Source organism: Balaenoptera ricei, chromosome 3 (genome assembly GCF_028023285.1).
Source record: "Balaenoptera ricei isolate mBalRic1 chromosome 3, mBalRic1.hap2, whole genome shotgun sequence".
NCBI lineage: Eukaryota > Metazoa > Chordata > Mammalia > Artiodactyla > Balaenopteridae > Balaenoptera > Balaenoptera ricei.
In genome coordinates this window covers 119,132,485-119,150,194 of record NC_082641.1, presented here as the reverse complement: position 1 = coordinate 119,150,194, position 17,710 = coordinate 119,132,485, and the positions used below count along the sequence as shown (strand labels likewise).

The 17,710-nt window shown below is 47.5% G+C and overlaps 2 protein-coding genes across 3 annotated transcripts in view; both read left to right on the top strand.

The window, feature by feature from the left end:
• Positions 1-125: 125 nt before the first annotated feature.
• On the top strand, positions 126-12,480 carry HDAC3 (histone deacetylase 3). Its single transcript, XM_059917333.1, has 15 exons — positions 126-259; positions 367-449; positions 1,791-1,933; positions 4,444-4,525; positions 4,657-4,713; positions 4,835-4,890; positions 5,280-5,413; positions 5,922-6,002; positions 6,372-6,445; positions 6,601-6,665; positions 7,878-7,967; positions 8,093-8,151; positions 8,419-8,498; positions 8,811-8,968; positions 11,832-12,480. The coding sequence occupies exons 1-15, from the start codon at positions 205-207 to the stop codon at positions 11,899-11,901; spliced, it is 1,287 nt and encodes a 428-aa protein (XP_059773316.1). The 5' UTR covers positions 126-204; the 3' UTR covers positions 11,902-12,480.
• A 1,831-nt stretch (positions 12,481-14,311) lies between these two features.
• DIAPH1 (diaphanous related formin 1) overlaps positions 14,312-17,710 on the top strand; it is a 42,117-nt gene continuing 38,718 nt past the window's right edge. For both annotated transcript variants that reach the window (XM_059917325.1, XM_059917324.1), the window contains exon 1: positions 14,312-14,558. In XM_059917325.1, coding sequence (XP_059773308.1) covers positions 14,442-14,558 — 117 coding nt within the window. In that variant the 5' untranslated portion in view covers positions 14,312-14,441. The remainder of the gene's footprint in view (positions 14,559-17,710) is intronic.

Here is a 17,710-nt window from a genome sequence, read left to right as displayed (position 1 = left end):
CTCACGCCGCAGAACCTAGAAGGGCGTAGCAAGGCGAGGGCGGAACTCCGCAGGGGGCGTGGCCTGGGCGTGGTCTAGGGGAGGCCGGCTTGGTTCTCCCGGTTCCGCAGAGGCTGGCTGCGTGCTTACGCAGCACGCAAGACCGGGGGTGGGGCAGGCGGCCAGGCTGGCGGCGGAGGCGCGGGGCCTGGTCCCGCCGGCACCATGGCCAAGACTGTGGCCTATTTCTACGACCCCGACGTGGGCAACTTCCACTACGGTGAGGGAGCAAGGTTGTAGGCGAGGGATTTCGGGACGCGGAGGTTTCGAGGTCGGGGCTACAACTCCAGGGATGCGTACTGACGACCTCTCTTCTCTCACCCCCAGGGGCTGGTCACCCTATGAAGCCCCATCGCTTGGCATTGACCCATAGTCTGGTCCTGCACTACGGTCTCTATAAGAAGATGATCGTGAGTCTCGCGGCTTCTGCTGGGGATTGAGGGTGGGGAGGAGCTGCGGCCCTAGAGATGGGTAGGCTGCACTGAATGCACCAAGAGCGACCCACCCCTAGAGTGGGGGGGGGGGTGGTAGAAGGAACCAGGAGCACCCCCATATGCAGAGTGTTGGTGGGTGCATTCACTGAGTTAATGAGAGATACTTTTTCACCTTAGGTCGGCCACCTTTTGACCTCAAGTGGACCAACCCTTGGCCTAGGGTTAGGGTGGAGTGGGGCTGGTTTGAAGACACAAAGTTTTTCCCTCCCCAGCATCTTAGGGCAGTTCTGTGGCCTCAAAGAAGGAAAGGCGGCTGGGTCACTGTATCTGGATGTGAGGTTTACCCTCATTCCCATTCCTTCTCTGCCACCTCTCTCCACCTCCAAGCTAGAGCTCCAGGGAGGACTTTGCAGCCCTCTGTGTAAATGTGTATGTGTATGTAGGACAGAAGGAGATATCCTGGGTATTCCCTTTTCAACCTAGAATACCACCCGCCCCCCTCCCCCCCGCCACACACACAGTTATACTTAATTACTACCTATCCCTCCATCTCCCGGATATACACATGCTGTCTGTCCCTGGCTTGGAATTTATAGCAGTGATATGCGATGATAACATATTGCTCGGCCCTGATGCATTGCAGGGGGAATTAGTCAACAGTATGAATGAGTGTCCACTGCTTGTGCTGAGGCACAGACAAGTGAATTGGTCATAGAAAAGACTGAGGTGATGTTAGTGTGTGAATCCCTGACTCTCTTGAAATTGTTTGCCAGTATGTGCCTTTGAGCATTTTCTGGGGAGAGAAAAACTTTTTGCTCTTGTCCAATTTCTAAAGAAGTGTGTGAACCCCTCAAAAGATAATAAATCTCTGGCTTAGCACCTGGGCATCTTGGGTTTTAATTAGAAGGTTGTCGTGTGTCCCATATTATTTGATTCCAAAATTAAGAAGAACTCATAGGAGAGAGAGGACAGAGTCAGAGCCCAGGGGAGATGAGTATGAAGAGAATCAGGAATAGGAGATCCAAGGAACAGGGCAGGTGGAAGGGGGTTAAGGTTTGAGAAGGTAGGAAAGGCTGGGCTGGAGGTGGGATGGAAAAGGCAAGCCCAGTGGTCTTTAGGGGGCTTGATCATAATAAACCACCAAGCTAATCAGAGTCTCTCTTCACTGACATTTGTCTCATAGAATAACAAGGATTGGGGTGGGGGGGGGGCGAAGGGACTGCTGTGTGTGGTTTTGGACAGTCCCCAAGTGTGGGCAGTCTCAGCCCAGTGAGTGGGACTGACCCTGCCTGGGTTCACCTTGTGTTTCCATCCGAGGTCTTCAAGCCATACCAGGCCTCCCAGCATGACATGTGCCGCTTCCACTCTGAGGACTACATCGACTTCCTGCAGAGAGTCAGCCCCACCAATATGCAAGGCTTCACCAAGAGCCTTAATGCCTTCAACGTGGGCGATGACTGGTGAGGGGAGGACTGGGACCTTTGATGCCAGACACCTTTTTGCCAGGCATTTCAATGAGAGTACTTGAGTGAGGTCTTGTGGCAGCAGTGGGAAGATACGATGGAGGGGGGATACTTGTCAATGAATCATCATTTACTCACTTGTTTATTCAACAAATATTTATTGGTCATTGGCTGTAGGCCAGGCCCTGTGCTAAATGCTAGGGACGCAATGATCAACAACAACAAAACAATTTTAATATTGCACTTGTGCTAAGGCCTCTGAAGGAGAGGTACATGACAGACTATGAGAGTGTATACATGGGAGAATTCTCTAGCCTGGGCAGGGGCTGGTCAGTGGAGGCTTCCTAGAGGAAATAATAAAGATTGAGCTGAGATCTAAAGAAAGTAGGAGGTAATTAGAGGAAAGGTAGTTGGGAGGATGGAGGGTGAGGGGAAGAATGTCTTGGGCAGTAGGGACAACATGTGCTAAGGGTCTGTGGTAGGACAGAGTGTGACTTATTTGAGGAACAGAAAAAAGGCCACCCACAGAATCTGAGAGTGATCTGAATCGAGGCTAAAGAGATAGGTAGGGCCTTTGAAAAGTAAACAGCCCTATTATGAATTGGGGTTTTTAACCTCTTGAGTAGGGGGAGGTCATCAAAGGGTTTTAAAAAGCAAGAGAGTGATTAGACATTACCACATTTACGTTGAACTCATATCATACGAAGTAGCCTCAGAGTTAGGCCCTGTGGGAAGAAGGTGGACGACAAAGATAAGCCATGATCCTTGCTTCCATTCTAGTCTACATCCACAAAAATATAGTGACCACACAGCTGCCATCTACTCGATTCATTTTTTTTTTTTTAAATTGTGTTTTTTTGTTTGTTTGTTTTTTGTTTTATTTTTATTTATTTATTTATTTATGGCTGCATTGGGTCTTTGTTTCTGTGCGAGGGCTTTCTCTCGTTGCGGCAAGCGGGGGCCACTCCTCATCGCGGTGCGCGGGCCTCTCACCATCGTGGCCTCTCTTGTTGTGGAGCACAGGCTCCAGACGCACAGGCTCAGTAATTGTGGCTCACGGGCCTAGTTGCTCCGCGGCATGTGGGATCTTCCCAGACCAGGGCTCGAACCCGTGTACCCTGCATTGGCAGGCAGATTCTCAACCACTGCGCCACCAGGGAAGCCCTCGATTCATTTTTAAACTTTTTGTTAGGGAAAATTTCAAACATTTCTGAAAGTATGGTGAACCCGCATATATCTACCACTGAGCTATAACACTTAGAGCAAATGGCTAATCTTACTTCATCTGTATCCTCCCATGTTAGATTATTTTAAAGCAAATTCCAGATGTCACACCGTTTTATCCATAAATACTTTACTATATATCTCCAAATGATACTCTTTAAAAAAAGTGAACAATATCATCACACCTGAAAAATTAATTCCTTCATATCATCAAATATGCAATCAGTACTTAAATTTCTCCAATTGTCTCAAACTTTTTCCTTTTTGCGGTTGAATTACTTTAATTAGGATTTAAACAAGGTCCACATATTATATTTGGTTGCTACGTTTCTTAAGACTTAACCTATAATGTTTCCTTCTCTCCTTTGAATTTATTTTTTGAAGAAATGCGGCTGTTGATCCTATAGTTTCCTACAACAGCTACAGTTTATTGAGTACTTACTCTGCTATGCCAAGGATTACTGGTATATCCACCTAATTCTCACACCACCCTGAGATGTAATAGTCCTTTTCCTGATGGTAGGCATAAGTTCATAAACTGAAATTTGAGGAGATTTTGGTAACTTAGCCTGAGTCACATAACTGGTCAGTGGAGGTGGCAGGATTCAGATCCAGAGCCTAGGTTTTTAAACACTACACTAATCCGTTTCCCTGAAAGATCCTACTAATAGAAGCAGCCTGGGCTGGAGGATAGAGGCCAGCTCCTCAGGCTGGCACTGAGCACCTTCCCAACCTTATCCCCACACCCCTGCTGCACAGGGTGTCTTCCTGGAATACCCCTTGTTCCCCATTCAGCCTCTCCAAGGCCTTCTCAGCCTTCACACCACCATGAAGCTTCATGCCATGAAGCCTTTCTTGACCACACCAGTCGCAGTGGTCTGTCCTGCACACACTGCCCTGCCCATTGGGTTTTTCAGTTACATGCTGTCTTGGGAGGTTTCTTGTTTTTTGTGTTATTGCTGCTGCTATTTCTGAGTTCACTTTGTAGATCTGGGAATGCAGAGTCAGCCCTCAGGCCACAGCTGGGGCCTGTAAATGCTCTTTGTGCAGCTAGGGAATACTACCACTGGGCTTCTCTACTTCCCATCCAGTGCCTCACACAAGGCTCGGTACATAGTTTGGTCTAAAATATTTGTCAAATAAATTTGCAGATAACTCAGGTATGTAGGAGGGGCAGGGGGATTATTGAAGCATGGAGATCAGAGGGCTTTGGGGTAGGGAGAGAGGTGTAGGAAGGGAGTGGACAGAGGTAAAAGGGCTCCAACTTGCTCTTCTTCCTGCAGCCCAGTGTTTCCCGGGCTCTTTGAGTTCTGCTCCCGTTACACAGGCGCATCTCTGCAAGGAGCAACCCAGCTGAACAACAAGGTGACCATAGCCCCGAGTCCTATTTCCCCCTTCCTGTGGGTCCCTGAATCCAAGGCCTTAACCCTGACCCTGAGCTCCCAGCTTTGGCGGTGGGCAGGAGAAGGACTGTGAGTTGGGTGTTTGTCTTTCAGATCTGTGATATTGCCATTAACTGGGCTGGTGGTCTGCACCATGCCAAGAAGTTTGAGGTGAGTGAGGAGGAGATGGGGGAGACAACAGCTACTCTAGGGTAGGAGGTCAGGATGACACTAGGGGGCAGCTGGGTGGAGGAGTTGATCCTCTCTTTGTAAGACCACTCTCTTACCGTAGGCTTCTGGTTTCTGCTATGTCAATGACATTGTGATTGGCATCCTGGAGCTGCTCAAGTAAGTAGCCTGGGAGGAGGTGGGGGTACTTAAGAGGCTCTTGGCTGAGGAGGTCTGAGACTGCCCTGGCCCTGACCCTGACCTCCACCCCACACTAGCTTTTCCCAAGTTCTTGATGCTTTTCTCAGGCTGCCTCTTCCTGTGCTCTGCTGCAGATTCCCCGCTGCCTGCTCACATATCAGCTTTCTCTGCACATCCCTCTCCTGTCCCTGCCTCCAGGCTGGAGCCCCAGGGTTGCCCTTAGGGAACTGGTGGTATTAGGTTTCAGGTGACTTGGGCCAAAGTAGACTCTTCATAATTCCAGGCCTTGTGTTTGGGAGGAGTGGGTTGGGGGGTTTTCCTCCTGGGGTTCACCTCTGCCTCAGACCCTGGCTTTGCCCTCCCGCCAGGTACCACCCTCGGGTGCTCTACATTGATATTGACATCCACCACGGTGACGGGGTTCAGGAAGCCTTCTACCTCACTGACCGGGTCATGACAGTGTCCTTCCACAAGTATGGAAACTACTTCTTCCCTGGCACAGGTATGGGAATAGGAATGTCTGTCCCCTTCATACTCTTCAGCTCTTACTATGACTTTCTCCTCCTCAGCCTCAGGTCTCAGCTCAGATGGCCCCCTCCTTGGAGAAACCTTTCCTGATCACCCCGTTACTCTGTCACATCACTCTGCTTGTTTTTTTCAGAGCACTCACTGCTGTTTGAATTTATTGTGGTGTTTTGTTTTGTTTACTGCCTCCCACCTTATCATGCCTACCTCCCAAGAATATAAGTTTGGTGGGATTTCAGTCATTTCGTTAGTTCTCTTTACTGCTGTATCCCCAGTGCCTAGCTCCCAGCTTGGCTCATGGTAGGCCCTCCAAAAGTATCTGTTGAATGAATGCAAGCTGCAAGGGACTTAGTGGTTCGAGGGAGTGAGTGGTGGGCGCACATAGATGGAGTGAGAGGCCCTCGGAGTACAGTTGGGGTTGAAGCGGCTGGGTTGTGGATACCTCCCGGGTACTGCTGCCACTCCCACCCCCCACTTCCCTACAGGTGACATGTATGAAGTTGGAGCAGAGAGTGGCCGCTACTACTGCCTCAATGTGCCCCTGCGGGATGGCATTGATGACCAGAGTATGTACTGAAGTCTTCTCCCCGCTCACTAGGCTCCTTCTCTCTCTCCTTGAGTTAACCTCTTCTGCCTGGTGTTGTCTACTGTTGGGCCAGGTGTCCTTAAGGATGAATGGCCTTCAGAGGGACCATGAACTCCCCGGAAATTGTATGCAACATATTGTGTGTGCATTTTTCTGGGAAAAGGGTCATTAGCTTCCATCAGTTACTCCAGAAGTTCATCAGACCCCACCCAGAAGTTCAGAACCAGTGGTTGCCCCTTTGGGTTGCCCCATTCCTGGGCTCCACGCTCTCTGAACCCCCTTTTTCCTTTTGTTCCCTGTCTCCCCATCCCCTTGGGGTGCCAGGTGCCCATCTTTGGCCCTCTCCCAGGTTACAAGCACCTTTTCCAGCCGGTTATCAACCAGGTGGTGGACTTCTACCAACCCACGTGCATTGTGCTCCAGGTAATACTGTCAGTGCCTCCTCAGGCACTGGGCTTGAGGGAAGAGAGCAGGAAAGAGGAGAGTCCCTAGGCTGGTGGGGGAAGGGAAGTGAAGGACATCTGTGACATTCTGAGTAGTTATCTCACTGCAGCCACCTTGGGTTTTGCTTTTTGCAGTGTGGAGCTGACTCTCTGGGCTGTGATCGATTGGGCTGCTTCAACCTCAGCATTCGAGGACATGGGTGAGACCTGCCCTCCTTCCACTCCCCCAGGTTTTCACGTGGCCTTGGGCCTCAATACATGGAATGGGAGTAGTTGGGGAATGGGCCTCACCTCCTTCTGGGACTCAAAAATAGCTACATGTTGTACTTTGAACCAGAAATGTCACCTTAAACAGTGTTCCCCAGTTGGTCATTCATTCACAGTAGGTTTTTATTAAGCACCTGTTATGTTCCAGGCATTGTACTAGGAGATGGGGATGCAGTGGGGAAACTCCCATGGAGTTTACAGTTTAGCCTAGGAAACAGACAAAAAATAAGTAAGCAAACAAGACAGGTAGATAGTTATAAATTCTATGAAGGAAAAAGAAAGCTAAGACACAGGATAACAATGGAGAACCTACTTTAGATAGCATGATTTGGAAAGAATTTCCGAAAATACTGAGCTGAGACCTGGAGGCTAAAAGGAGCGAGCCATAAAAGGAGCAGAGGGAGGTCTATCCCAAGCAGTGAGAAGGACCCATGCAGAGGCTCTGAGACAGGGCAGAGCTGGTACAGTGGAGGAGATGAAGTAAAACCAGCAAGGTAGGGACAGGGAGAGCAGGCTGCAGGTGGTTTGAGGTGAGGTCTGTGAGAAGTCGGCAGTGGTGGGGTTGTGCAGAGCCTTTAGACCCTGGTAAGGGTCTGGATTATATTTCAGATGTGATGAGAAACTTTAGACAGGTTTTAAACAGGGAACTGATATGATCCAGCTCATATTTTAAAGTGACTGCTCTGAGTGCTAGAATGGAGAAAGGTTTGGGGTGGCGGGGGGGTACACAGGAGTGGAAGTGGGAAGACCAGTTAGGAAGCTATTGGTGTTGTGTAGGCAGGATGCTAAGTTGGAGGAGGTGGTTGATGGAGAGAAGCAGATGATTTGAGTTATATTTTGGTGGCTAAACTGACAGCACTTGCTGGTGCCTTGGTGAGAACAGTTGATTAACAGGTCGGGTGCCAGGGTGGGTGCTGAGCAGGACAGAGGTAGGAGTGCACCCTATTTTAAAGTTTTTATTGAGACACAACATGTGGATAATAAAGTGCGCAAATCTCAGGGATATAACTCAGTGATTTTCACTGCCTAGATCAAGATAGAGAACATTTCTAGTTTCCTTGTGCACCTTTCCAGGCAATGTCTAGAAGCGTATACTTTGGCTTTTGGTAACTTCTGCCACCCGCTCCTCTGGTTCCTTTTAACAGGGAGTGCGTTGAATATGTCAAGAGCTTCAATATCCCTCTGCTGGTGCTAGGTGGTGGTGGCTATACTGTCCGGAATGTTGCCCGCTGCTGGTGAGTACGCCCCCAGTTTTCCTCCTCCCCCTTGTCCAGTGTGAGCTAGGGGCTCCCTGAGAGATGGCCAGGTGGGCCCTTTAGCCCACTTGCTCAGCCCGCCCCCCTCTGCTGGTTTGTTTCAGGACATATGAGACATCGCTGCTAGTAGAAGAGGCCATTAGTGAGGAGCTTCCCTACAGTGGTAAGGACCACCCCATGATGGGGGTTCTGCCCCCAGAACAGGAAGGCCATTTTCACAAGACCCCAAAATGGCCTGGTTTGAAAGCAGGTGGAAAGTTTGACTTTCTCAGAGCTCTGCAGACTAAACCCCTGGACCCAGGTCAGGGAAAAGGTTGGGCAGCTATTATGTAGGGGTTTTGGATGGAAAGGAAAGAGAGTGGCAAGTCTTGGGACCTGCCTGCCTCTATCTGAGCCATAACGTCTCCTCCTAATCTCCTTTTCCCCCAAGAATACTTCGAGTACTTTGCCCCGGACTTCACGCTCCATCCAGATGTCAGCACCCGCATCGAGAATCAGAACTCACGCCAGGTCAGCAGCTCGGAGAAGCTGAGCACCAGGGCGGGGGAGCCCAGGAGAGGTCCAGGATGTGGGAAGTCAGAGAAACCAGGGAAGAAAAGAAAGTTCTCAGCCATCACTGTCACTGTTATCAGCTAGGAGGCAGCCCAGGTTAAAGTAGAAGCAGTCAGGGTTGGGAGGAGGGACAGTTATCAGCTGGGAGACTCAAACTAAGATGCAAGGTGGGATTGAAACTAGGACAGTAGGGGCAAAAGGCAGTTAGAAGCATAGATGCCCTGGGAATCACTGGGAGCTGCTCACTGTCTGTTCCTCATCCCCAACCAGTATTTGGACCAGATCCGCCAGACAATCTTTGAAAACCTGAAGATGCTGAACCATGCACCTAGTGTCCAGATTCACGATGTGCCGGCAGACCTCCTAACCTATGACAGGACTGATGAGGCTGACGCAGAGGAGAGGGGTCCCGAGGAGAACTACAGCAGGTCTGGGGCAGGGACCTGAGAGCAAGGGATTCCTGCAAGCTTTTTGGGGAGGTTAAGAGGGAAAAAGTACATTAGAGGGCATTAGCCTAATTGTCCTTGGCTTACCTCCTTTGGTATGTGGCAATCCCACACTTTCCTCCCCTGCTTCTAATGACATAAGTAACATATGTTTGTTGTAAAAATTTTAAACAGCACCAAAATATGTTCAGTTTGCTTTTACACGATCCCAGACCCGTTTCACAAAGTAACCAATGTTAATAGTTTGATTTCTATCTTTTCAGATTTTTTCTATAGATTACAACTGTACTATTCAACATTCACATATAAACACAAGGGCACACATACACTCATTTTCAGAGTTGTGCAGTCTTTTTTTTTTAATACAAGTTGGATCACTCTATACGTGTTCTACAATTTCCAACTTTTTTTTTTAACGTAACAGTGTATCTTTCCATGCCAATATATATAAAAATCTGCTTCATTATTTTATTAGCTGTATAATATTCCATTGTGTGGATGTAGCATAATTTAACCAAGTGCCATTGATGGGCATTTACATTATTTCCCATTTTATCCATATTACAAAGAGTATGGAAGTGAATCCCCATACATATACATCTTTGCATGCTTGTTTGAGTGGGTGAGATTCCTGGAATTGTTGCTGCTAGGTCAAACGCTGTGTGCACTAAATTTTTTTTATTTGTTGCCAAATTGCCTTCCATAAAGTCTGTAACAGTTTATATTCTTGCCAGCATTTTACTCACTCTTTCCAGATTCTAAGCTGGACAGGTCACTGCCCATATACTGCTCTTGAAAGGCCCTTAGATTTCTTTCCTCAGTTAATTTTCTCAGTTGTATTGTGTATGTGTGTGTGTTTTTATGTCTTTACCTCTCTGAGATACATATTAAAATATTTACATATGCACTGAATTAGGGGAAAAAAAAAGACTAGAATAGACTTTTTAAAAAACCCCAAACCAGGCTTTTCTGAAAAATGAAGGGAAAAGACAGCAGAACCCAGAAGTACAGAAACAGATGCACTTAATAGAGAACAGATTTCCTTACGTGACTGGGGGATAACCACAGCTGGACGCTTGTAGGACACCTGGTCCTGCTCCCACACACTGTTAGATGTTTGAGCTGGCTCTGCTGCAGAGTGTGATGGGCTTCTCAGTCCCTTCCAGAATCTTCTCTCTTTCTTAGAGTTCAGGCTTCCAGATCTCTCCTCTGGACCTGGGCTCTACTGCTTAGACCCTTGGGACCACTCCAACCCTTCTCCTCCGTGAGTAACCCCTTATTTTCTCTCTTGGTTGAGGAAGTATCTGAACATCTGGCCTCAGGGATCCTTTTTGACCCCTCATCTCCTTCTCAACTTCTCCAGGTCTCTGGGGCTCGACTTTTGGAAATTGATTTTCTTAAAAATCTGTTTTTAAGTTCTTCCTTTTGGCAAAGTTTGTTTTATTTTCATCTGTAGTTCCAGGCTGGTACCTGGGCCTAGTCTCTGCATTACACAGCCTGCTCTCAACAGCCGACAGAAGCCTCAGGCCTCTTCCTGTCCTAAGCCCTACCGTCAGACCATCCACTGAGGTCCTTTTCTTTGATGCCTATAGCTCCAGCTTGCATATCATTTGCAGAGTAGTAATAAGTTTTACCACTTTTTGTGGGTTTGCTAAGCAGCAGACTGTTACTGAGTGCTTTATATTAAAACATACATGATACAATGTCATCCTGTCATCAGTCTCTTGCCATCAGACAACCCTAAGAGGCGCTATTCTTAAATTACCAGAAGAGGAATCTAAGGCTCAGAGAGGTTAAATAACTTTCTGAAAGTCCCACAGCTAGTTAAATATCAGGGCTGAGATTCAAACTCGACTCTCTGACTCCTCACCTTTAACCCTTGTGCACTTAGAGGTAACTGAGACATTGCTTTCCAGGCAGAGGGGGCCTTTCCTGACTTTGTTCCCCGGCTTCTCTTTGATGACTTTCTTCCTTCTATCTCAGTTATCAGCCGTGGGCAGGATAATTCAGTTATACATATTCTCCCAGAGAATAATTTTCCAAAAAGAAAGAGAGCAGTATTGTGTTGCTTTCACATCCCTTTGCTCACTACAGGTTTATAGTATGTCACTCCTCTGCTAAAAATGCTCCTTTCCATTGCACTTAGAAGAAAATCCAAATTTCTGACGGTGGCTTTAAAAGGCCCTGCATGCTTTAAAAGGCCCTTACCTATGTCCCTGGCCTCATCTCTAATGACCCTCCTCTGTGCACACTTCTGCTAGCCATCTTGACCTCCTTTTCTCACTGGAATACATCAGTCTCCGTCCACCTTATGACTTCTGTATTTGGTTTTCTTGCAGCTTGGAATGGTCTTCCTGATATCTTTGCCTGTCCAGCTTCTTCTCAGACTTCAGGTCTTACCTTGTTAGAACAGCCTTTCCTGATAATCCTATCTGAAATTTTACCCGTTTCCTCCCATCACGCTCAGTCACATCCCTTTATTTCATTTTATTCATCGTGCTTTCCACCATCTGAAATTACCATATTTATGTTTTTACTTTGTTAGTTACTGTCAGTCTCATTTATTCGGTGAGTTTTTTGAGGATAGGCAGAAATTTTGTCTGATTTATTCTCTATTGCTAAGGCTTATGACAGTGTCTGGCACAGAGTAGTCTGTCAGTAATGTTTATTGACTATATGAATGCATGAATGAATAGCAATCAGTCTCTACCAGCAGAAGGAGAGGAGTGGCTCCCTGACAATGGGGGCCTGAGAAATGGCTCCAGAGAGGGTGCCTATGTGGGAGAAGATTGGAACTTGGAGAGTGGGAGCCTGACCTCTCTTTCTCTCTTTCCTTGCTTTGTAGGCCAGAGGCATCCAATGAATTCTATGATGGAGACCATGACAATGACAAGGAAAGCGATGTGGAGATTTAAGAGTGGCTGGGCTTGCTATGTCCCCAGATATTCCTTTTTACCTCTTGGTTGGGTGGGAGGGAAAAGGTGTGGCTCTTCCACCCCTGGTCAGGTTACTCTCAGGGCTTTTACCAACGCTGGGGGAGGGTTTGGAGACCACATCTTGTTCTGGAACCAACTATTCCCTCTCTTCTCCCTCCCAAGGTCTGAGAATGGTACCTATTAGGGATTGGATGGGGACAAGGATAGCCATCTCTAGGACATCTTGGGCGGTGAGCCCTAGAGGCCAGTCCCAGCCCTTCTGGCTCACTTATTCCTTCCCTACTTCCCTCTAACCCAGAGACTTTAGGGGTGAGAGGGTAGATAGGAGTAAGGTTGCCTTTGACTTCCTCCTGGGTTCTCCTAATGCAGGTCTTGTTTCCAGTGCAGGTGAAGAGTAAGGGATTTTAGGGGGCTCTGACTCCCTAACACCTTAACCCAGATGATGGGAAGTGCAGTTTTGAGATGGGGGAGGATGTGAAAATGTCCTATTCTAACTTTTGGCTTTATGTCCATTTTACCACCCTTTTTATTCAATAAACCAAGTTGGTATTTTTTGTACCTTTTGCCTTTCTGGGGATATTCTTAATTCTTGCTAGCTGCCTGTGTATGAAGAGAGAGGAAATGGGGTGATGATGTATATAATAAAAATCATAGTTAACATTCATTCAGCACTCACCTTACATTAGGACCTGTATATATGTATTCTACATGGATTCTCTTACTCATATATAGGGAGTTAAGAGAGCATTTTAGTTAAGAGTTAGACAAACCTGAGCAGATTACTAGCTTAAGAGAGGGAGTAGAAGATGACTTCAGGTTTTTGAACCTGGGTGTTGGGATTGGTGATGCTAGTTGGTGAGGATACACTGAGATAAAACGGTGACTGACATAAGCAGTTGCTCCTTATCTTCATTATCTATGTGAAGAATGATGCTAGATATTGTAGTAGCCACAAACATGGACTCTTCACTGGAGGGGTTTATAGTCCAGTAGGGAGTAAGATAAATGCTATAGTAGACGTAGACAGCGGTACAAGAAAGAAGAGTAATACCTGGATCACTCCTTCCATGCTCTGATCCTGTCTGTTTCTAAACACTAACATAGAAAGTAGCTTTTGAACTGTTTTGGACAAATTGATTTCGAAGTGTGGGCTGGACAACGCTGTGCAACTGTCCATCAGGCAATTAGAAAGTGGAAGGTAAGAGATGAAGGTCAGATTTAGGAGCCAGCCAGCTTGGCAGAGTCTTTGTAATATAACAGACCCTAGACTGAGCACTGGGCTCCCTAGTGAGTGAGTCACTGACTGCCCTCCAGGAACATGCAGTTGAAATCTTTTGCCAGTTGTGGGAAAGATAATTAAGTCCAGACTTTGAGGGCTTACTGGGTATCACAGGCTTTTCACACAAGGGACAGATGTAGCTATTCTTGAGAATAGATGAAATTACTGAGGGAGGAATCAAGCTCGTAGAGCAAAGAACACACTTTTGGAGAATGCCTGCTCTTTTCACTCAGGTTTGGTTTATGTCAGTAGGGAATCCTGGTTAAACATAGGGCTTGGCAGTCAGACCAACCTGGTTTTAAGTTTTTTGTCACTTCATTATGTGTCCTTGGGCAAGTCACTTCAATTGTCGATGTCCAAATTTCCTATCTTTAAAATGGTGAGACTAGTGGAATCTATCACATGGCACTGTGAGGATTCAGTGAGAAAATAGGTGTAGAGTGTTTTTGCATAGTGTCTGGCATAGAACAAGTGTATGGTAAATGGTTAACTATTATTAAGCTTCAGGCACACTGTAGCAATAACTAGTTTTTCCAGATTAGAAACATGGAAAGTAGTAGACCTGGGATTTAGAACTAGGTAATCTAACTCCAGAGCTAGTCGACTTCAGTCTAGCGCTGGCCCTGGACCAAGCTCTGTTCTTGACACATAGCTTTCAATAAATGGTAGCTATCACTTTGTTTTTTTCATGTGCTCCATGGGTATTGCACACATAAAAACTATATTATCCTGGAAAGCCCGGCACTAAATTTTCTGCCAAGATAACAGTCTCTCTTATGCGATTTTTGGTTCAGATAATAATATCCTGGTCTGGAGTGTGAGAGGGTCCAGGCTTTACAGCCACGTGGGCACTGCGTGGGAGCAGGGAGGCCTGTGCCGCTCCAACCGCCAGGGGGCGCTGTCCGGAAGAGTTGCCCCGCCCACTCACCATCACCCCCCCCCCCCCCCAACGTGAGTCCGAATGGTTAGGCCCGCCAGGCAGGTAGTGCGCTTCCGCGGCTTTCCTCCACCCCCCTCCCTTCGCCCGTTGGTAGGGGCTGCGTGTCCGGGCGGAAGTGGGGCAGGCGGGCGGGAGCGAGGCGTCGCGGTTGTATATTCATGAGGCGCGCGCAGCCCGGCATGCTAATGAGGCGGGGCGCGGCGGCTGGCTGAGGAGCTGCTGGGCGGCGGCGGCGGCGGGCTTGGAGCTGCCGGGCGGGAGCGGCGTAGGCGCGGGGTCACTCACAGCACGAACCTGGACATGGAGCCGCCCGGCGGGGGCCCGGGGCCCGGCCGCGGGACCCGGGACAAGAAGAAGGGCCGGAGCCCGGACGAGCTGCCTTCGGCGGGCGGCGACGGCGGCAAATCCAAGAAATTTGTGAGTGCCCCTCCCACCCGGTTCCCTCAGCCTGGCCCCGTAACCGCCCTCCGGACCCCGGAGACCCCCGCAGGCGGCCCCAGGGGTGCACGCCCGTCTCTAGGGAGCCCACCCCGCGCCTCCCTTCCTCGTTTTGCTCGGTCCTGGGCTCCGAAGCCCGACCTCCGACTGCTCCGGGACCTCCCGGAGCCCCGGAGTCCCACCCGGCTCTTGCCCCGGCAACCTCGGGGCTTCCTCATCCCCCAGCCCGCACGCTCTGCTCTTAGCCCCCGTAGCCCTGGCCGGTCTCGGCCCCATCTCTTCCCTCTCAGCCCCACTTCCTTTCTTCTTTCTCCGTTACCCGAACACGCCTTCTCTATCTCGATCCTGTGTGCTTTTCGGGGTCCATTTTCTCTTATTACCCTTCCCCCTGTTTTTGGTATCCTCCTATTTGCTTCTCCAAAGGTCACTTCCTTCCCCAAGATTGATCTCTTTCACCTGCTAACTTTCCTCCCGCCCAGTCTCCTCTCTGGGCCCTCAGCCCAGTGTCACCTGATAATCCTTCCCCTCAGGAATGTTACCTGACTTGGGCGCTGCCTTCCCTCCTCCCTTGGACGTTTGTCCTTGCGATTACAGGAATGGGTACCTGCCCAGTTCCTCTGGTCATTGGGCATGACGGTAGTTGGCCTCTCAGTATTTCCTTATCCAGAGAACCTGTCTCTTTGCCCTGTTGCTTATCACTTTTCAAGGGGTTCGAACTTCTCTCATGAATATGCCCTTCTTAGGACGGTGATCACCCTCCCCCATGGGGAGGAAGTTAGACTAAAAGGCCAAGAAGTTTGTGAGTACCTAAGGGAATTGCCTTTTGTAAGTTTCCCATGATAATTATCTCTTCAGCTCTTCTGCCACATCCTGTGCCCCAAGGCTACTGACAACCCTTTTCCAACCTGTAGAAGAGTCTGACTTTCATCAGGTGCCAATTCCAATCTGAAAGAATATTGATATTCGTGTAACACTGTGGTATCTCATTACCTTTGCACACACTGCATCTTCTTTTTTACTCCTCTCTCCAGGGAGTTGTTTGCTTTTTACTGTAGAAGCTTTGAAAGATAGGGGGTGCTGTCCAAGAGAGGGAGTTTTGGATCTTAATAACCATTTGCTAGTTGTAACTGTAATGTAGTCTTCTCTCCCAGGTAATTACTCTGCCACCCCAGTATCTCTTTCTACTAACCAAAAGGTTTCTAACTTTTTCCTCTTTCTTTCTCTTTTCTCTTATCCCCACCCCTTAGCATTCTGACCCAACTCCACAAGTCTGGGAAGAAAACTGAGAAAGTGATGGAAAAGGAGGATAATGTTGCTTTAGGACCTAGAGGGTTGCGATGTGGAGAGTACTAAACAGAATTAAAATAGTGACTCATCTCTTCCTACCTATTTCTAGCAAGACAGGTGCTTCTGGATGTCCTTTCCTGTGACTGTAGGCTGTCAGTCACTGCCTGTGTTTTTATCTGGTGAACGTCTTTTTTCCCCCAGAAATGTAGGTTTAATAGTAGTGACAGCTTTCCCCCTATGGTGACCAAAGCAACATTCCCCTATGTTTCTTTAGGATAAGCATGAACTTCTAGTTAGGGAGCTTTCCTTCTAAGCCTTAAGTTTTAAGGCCCATATTTCTTCTATTTCTGTATCATTTTGTTTTGCTTTTGTTTCCATGGTTACCCTTTGACCTTCCTCACCCAAATTCCAGCTGTTTTTGCTGATTTATAGTGACCTCTGTGACTTGTAAATGTTTTCCAGGTTCTAAATGGAATTTTACATGTGCTTTTGTTTTATCTAACACTTATGCGTTTCACAGATTTGTAAATTCTACTAAGTGTGTGGGGCTGAAAGGTGAGATACCTGAGGAAATTCAGCTTCTTTTCACCTGTTTTTTGGAATGTCCATGGAGTTCCGTGTATGCTGAGTGGATTTGGCTCAGAGTTGTTGGTATTTGCTTTAGAGAGGGTGCAGCTGAACCAAGTTCTCTTTTTCTTTCTGAGGTGTTGGTCTTAACTCTTAATCTGCTGAATTTTTTAAAAATATGTAGCACACACAGGTAGAGAGGAGAATTGCATTCCTAGCTAGGGAATTGGAAAGTTTCCAGGAAAGTAGTGCTGCTTAACCCCTTTATTGCCAACTATACCATACCTCAAGGCTTCAGGATATTCTGTCTTTCTCATTGCTCTTTATAAAAGAACTCTGTGGAAATGAGAGCCTAGGAGGAGCATTGCAATCCACTTCTCTTTGTGTCTGTGTATGTATATGGGGGTGGGTAGAGTGGGCGAGATTGCTGGCTTGCTTTTGTTACCCATGGCGTAGTTTTCTTGAACTACAGGCTAAAAGTGAACTCAAAACTGTTTCGCCTACTCCACCTTTTCTACAGTGTGTGTCCTCGGGAGCTCCATTAAGCATGCATTTTATAAAACTGCACTGGTTTGGACCTAGTGTGCCTGAAGGTATTTGTTTGCATCTGAGGGGTTACTAATCCCTTTAGCTGCTACATACCTTTCCAAGCTGATGGCAGGTTCTAATTACAGATCAACTGATGAGAACACAGAGCTCACAAATTGCCTAAGATCTGCTCTTTACCCTTAGAGGCATCTTGTGTGGAAGGGACACAGGGAGTCTAAGTTTAAACAGTGGTAGGGCTCGTCTTTTTAAAACATGTGGTTGTTCGAGATGCTAATGTGTGTGACGGCCAGGCTGTCTGGTGTTCCATTCCCCTTGGTTCTTCTTGAGTCTGTCTTCTCCTGGACCATGAGCTTATCCCTCGTCCAGCATTATACCAGTTCCTTTTGGAAGCCCTTAAGATGAAGGGAAATAAAAATGCTAAATGAACAGAGTGTCTTCTGCCTTTTCAGCAGTGATGAATGTGGGTGTCAGAGAGAATGATTTCTGAAATATGTGTAAGGGGAGTAAGTATAACCAGGATGTTAGGAAGCTGCAGAGTATTCCTGCATTTTACAGACTCCATGTCTTCTCATACAATCAAGAACTGATCCATTTTAAGAAAGACTATCGCATCTTGATTCAACTAGGAGCCTAACTTTGTAAAACATGAATTTTAGTGTGGGATTAGAAATAATAGAAGATATGTAATTTTTAAAATCTTGTTTCATTTTGGATGCCTATGTAAAATT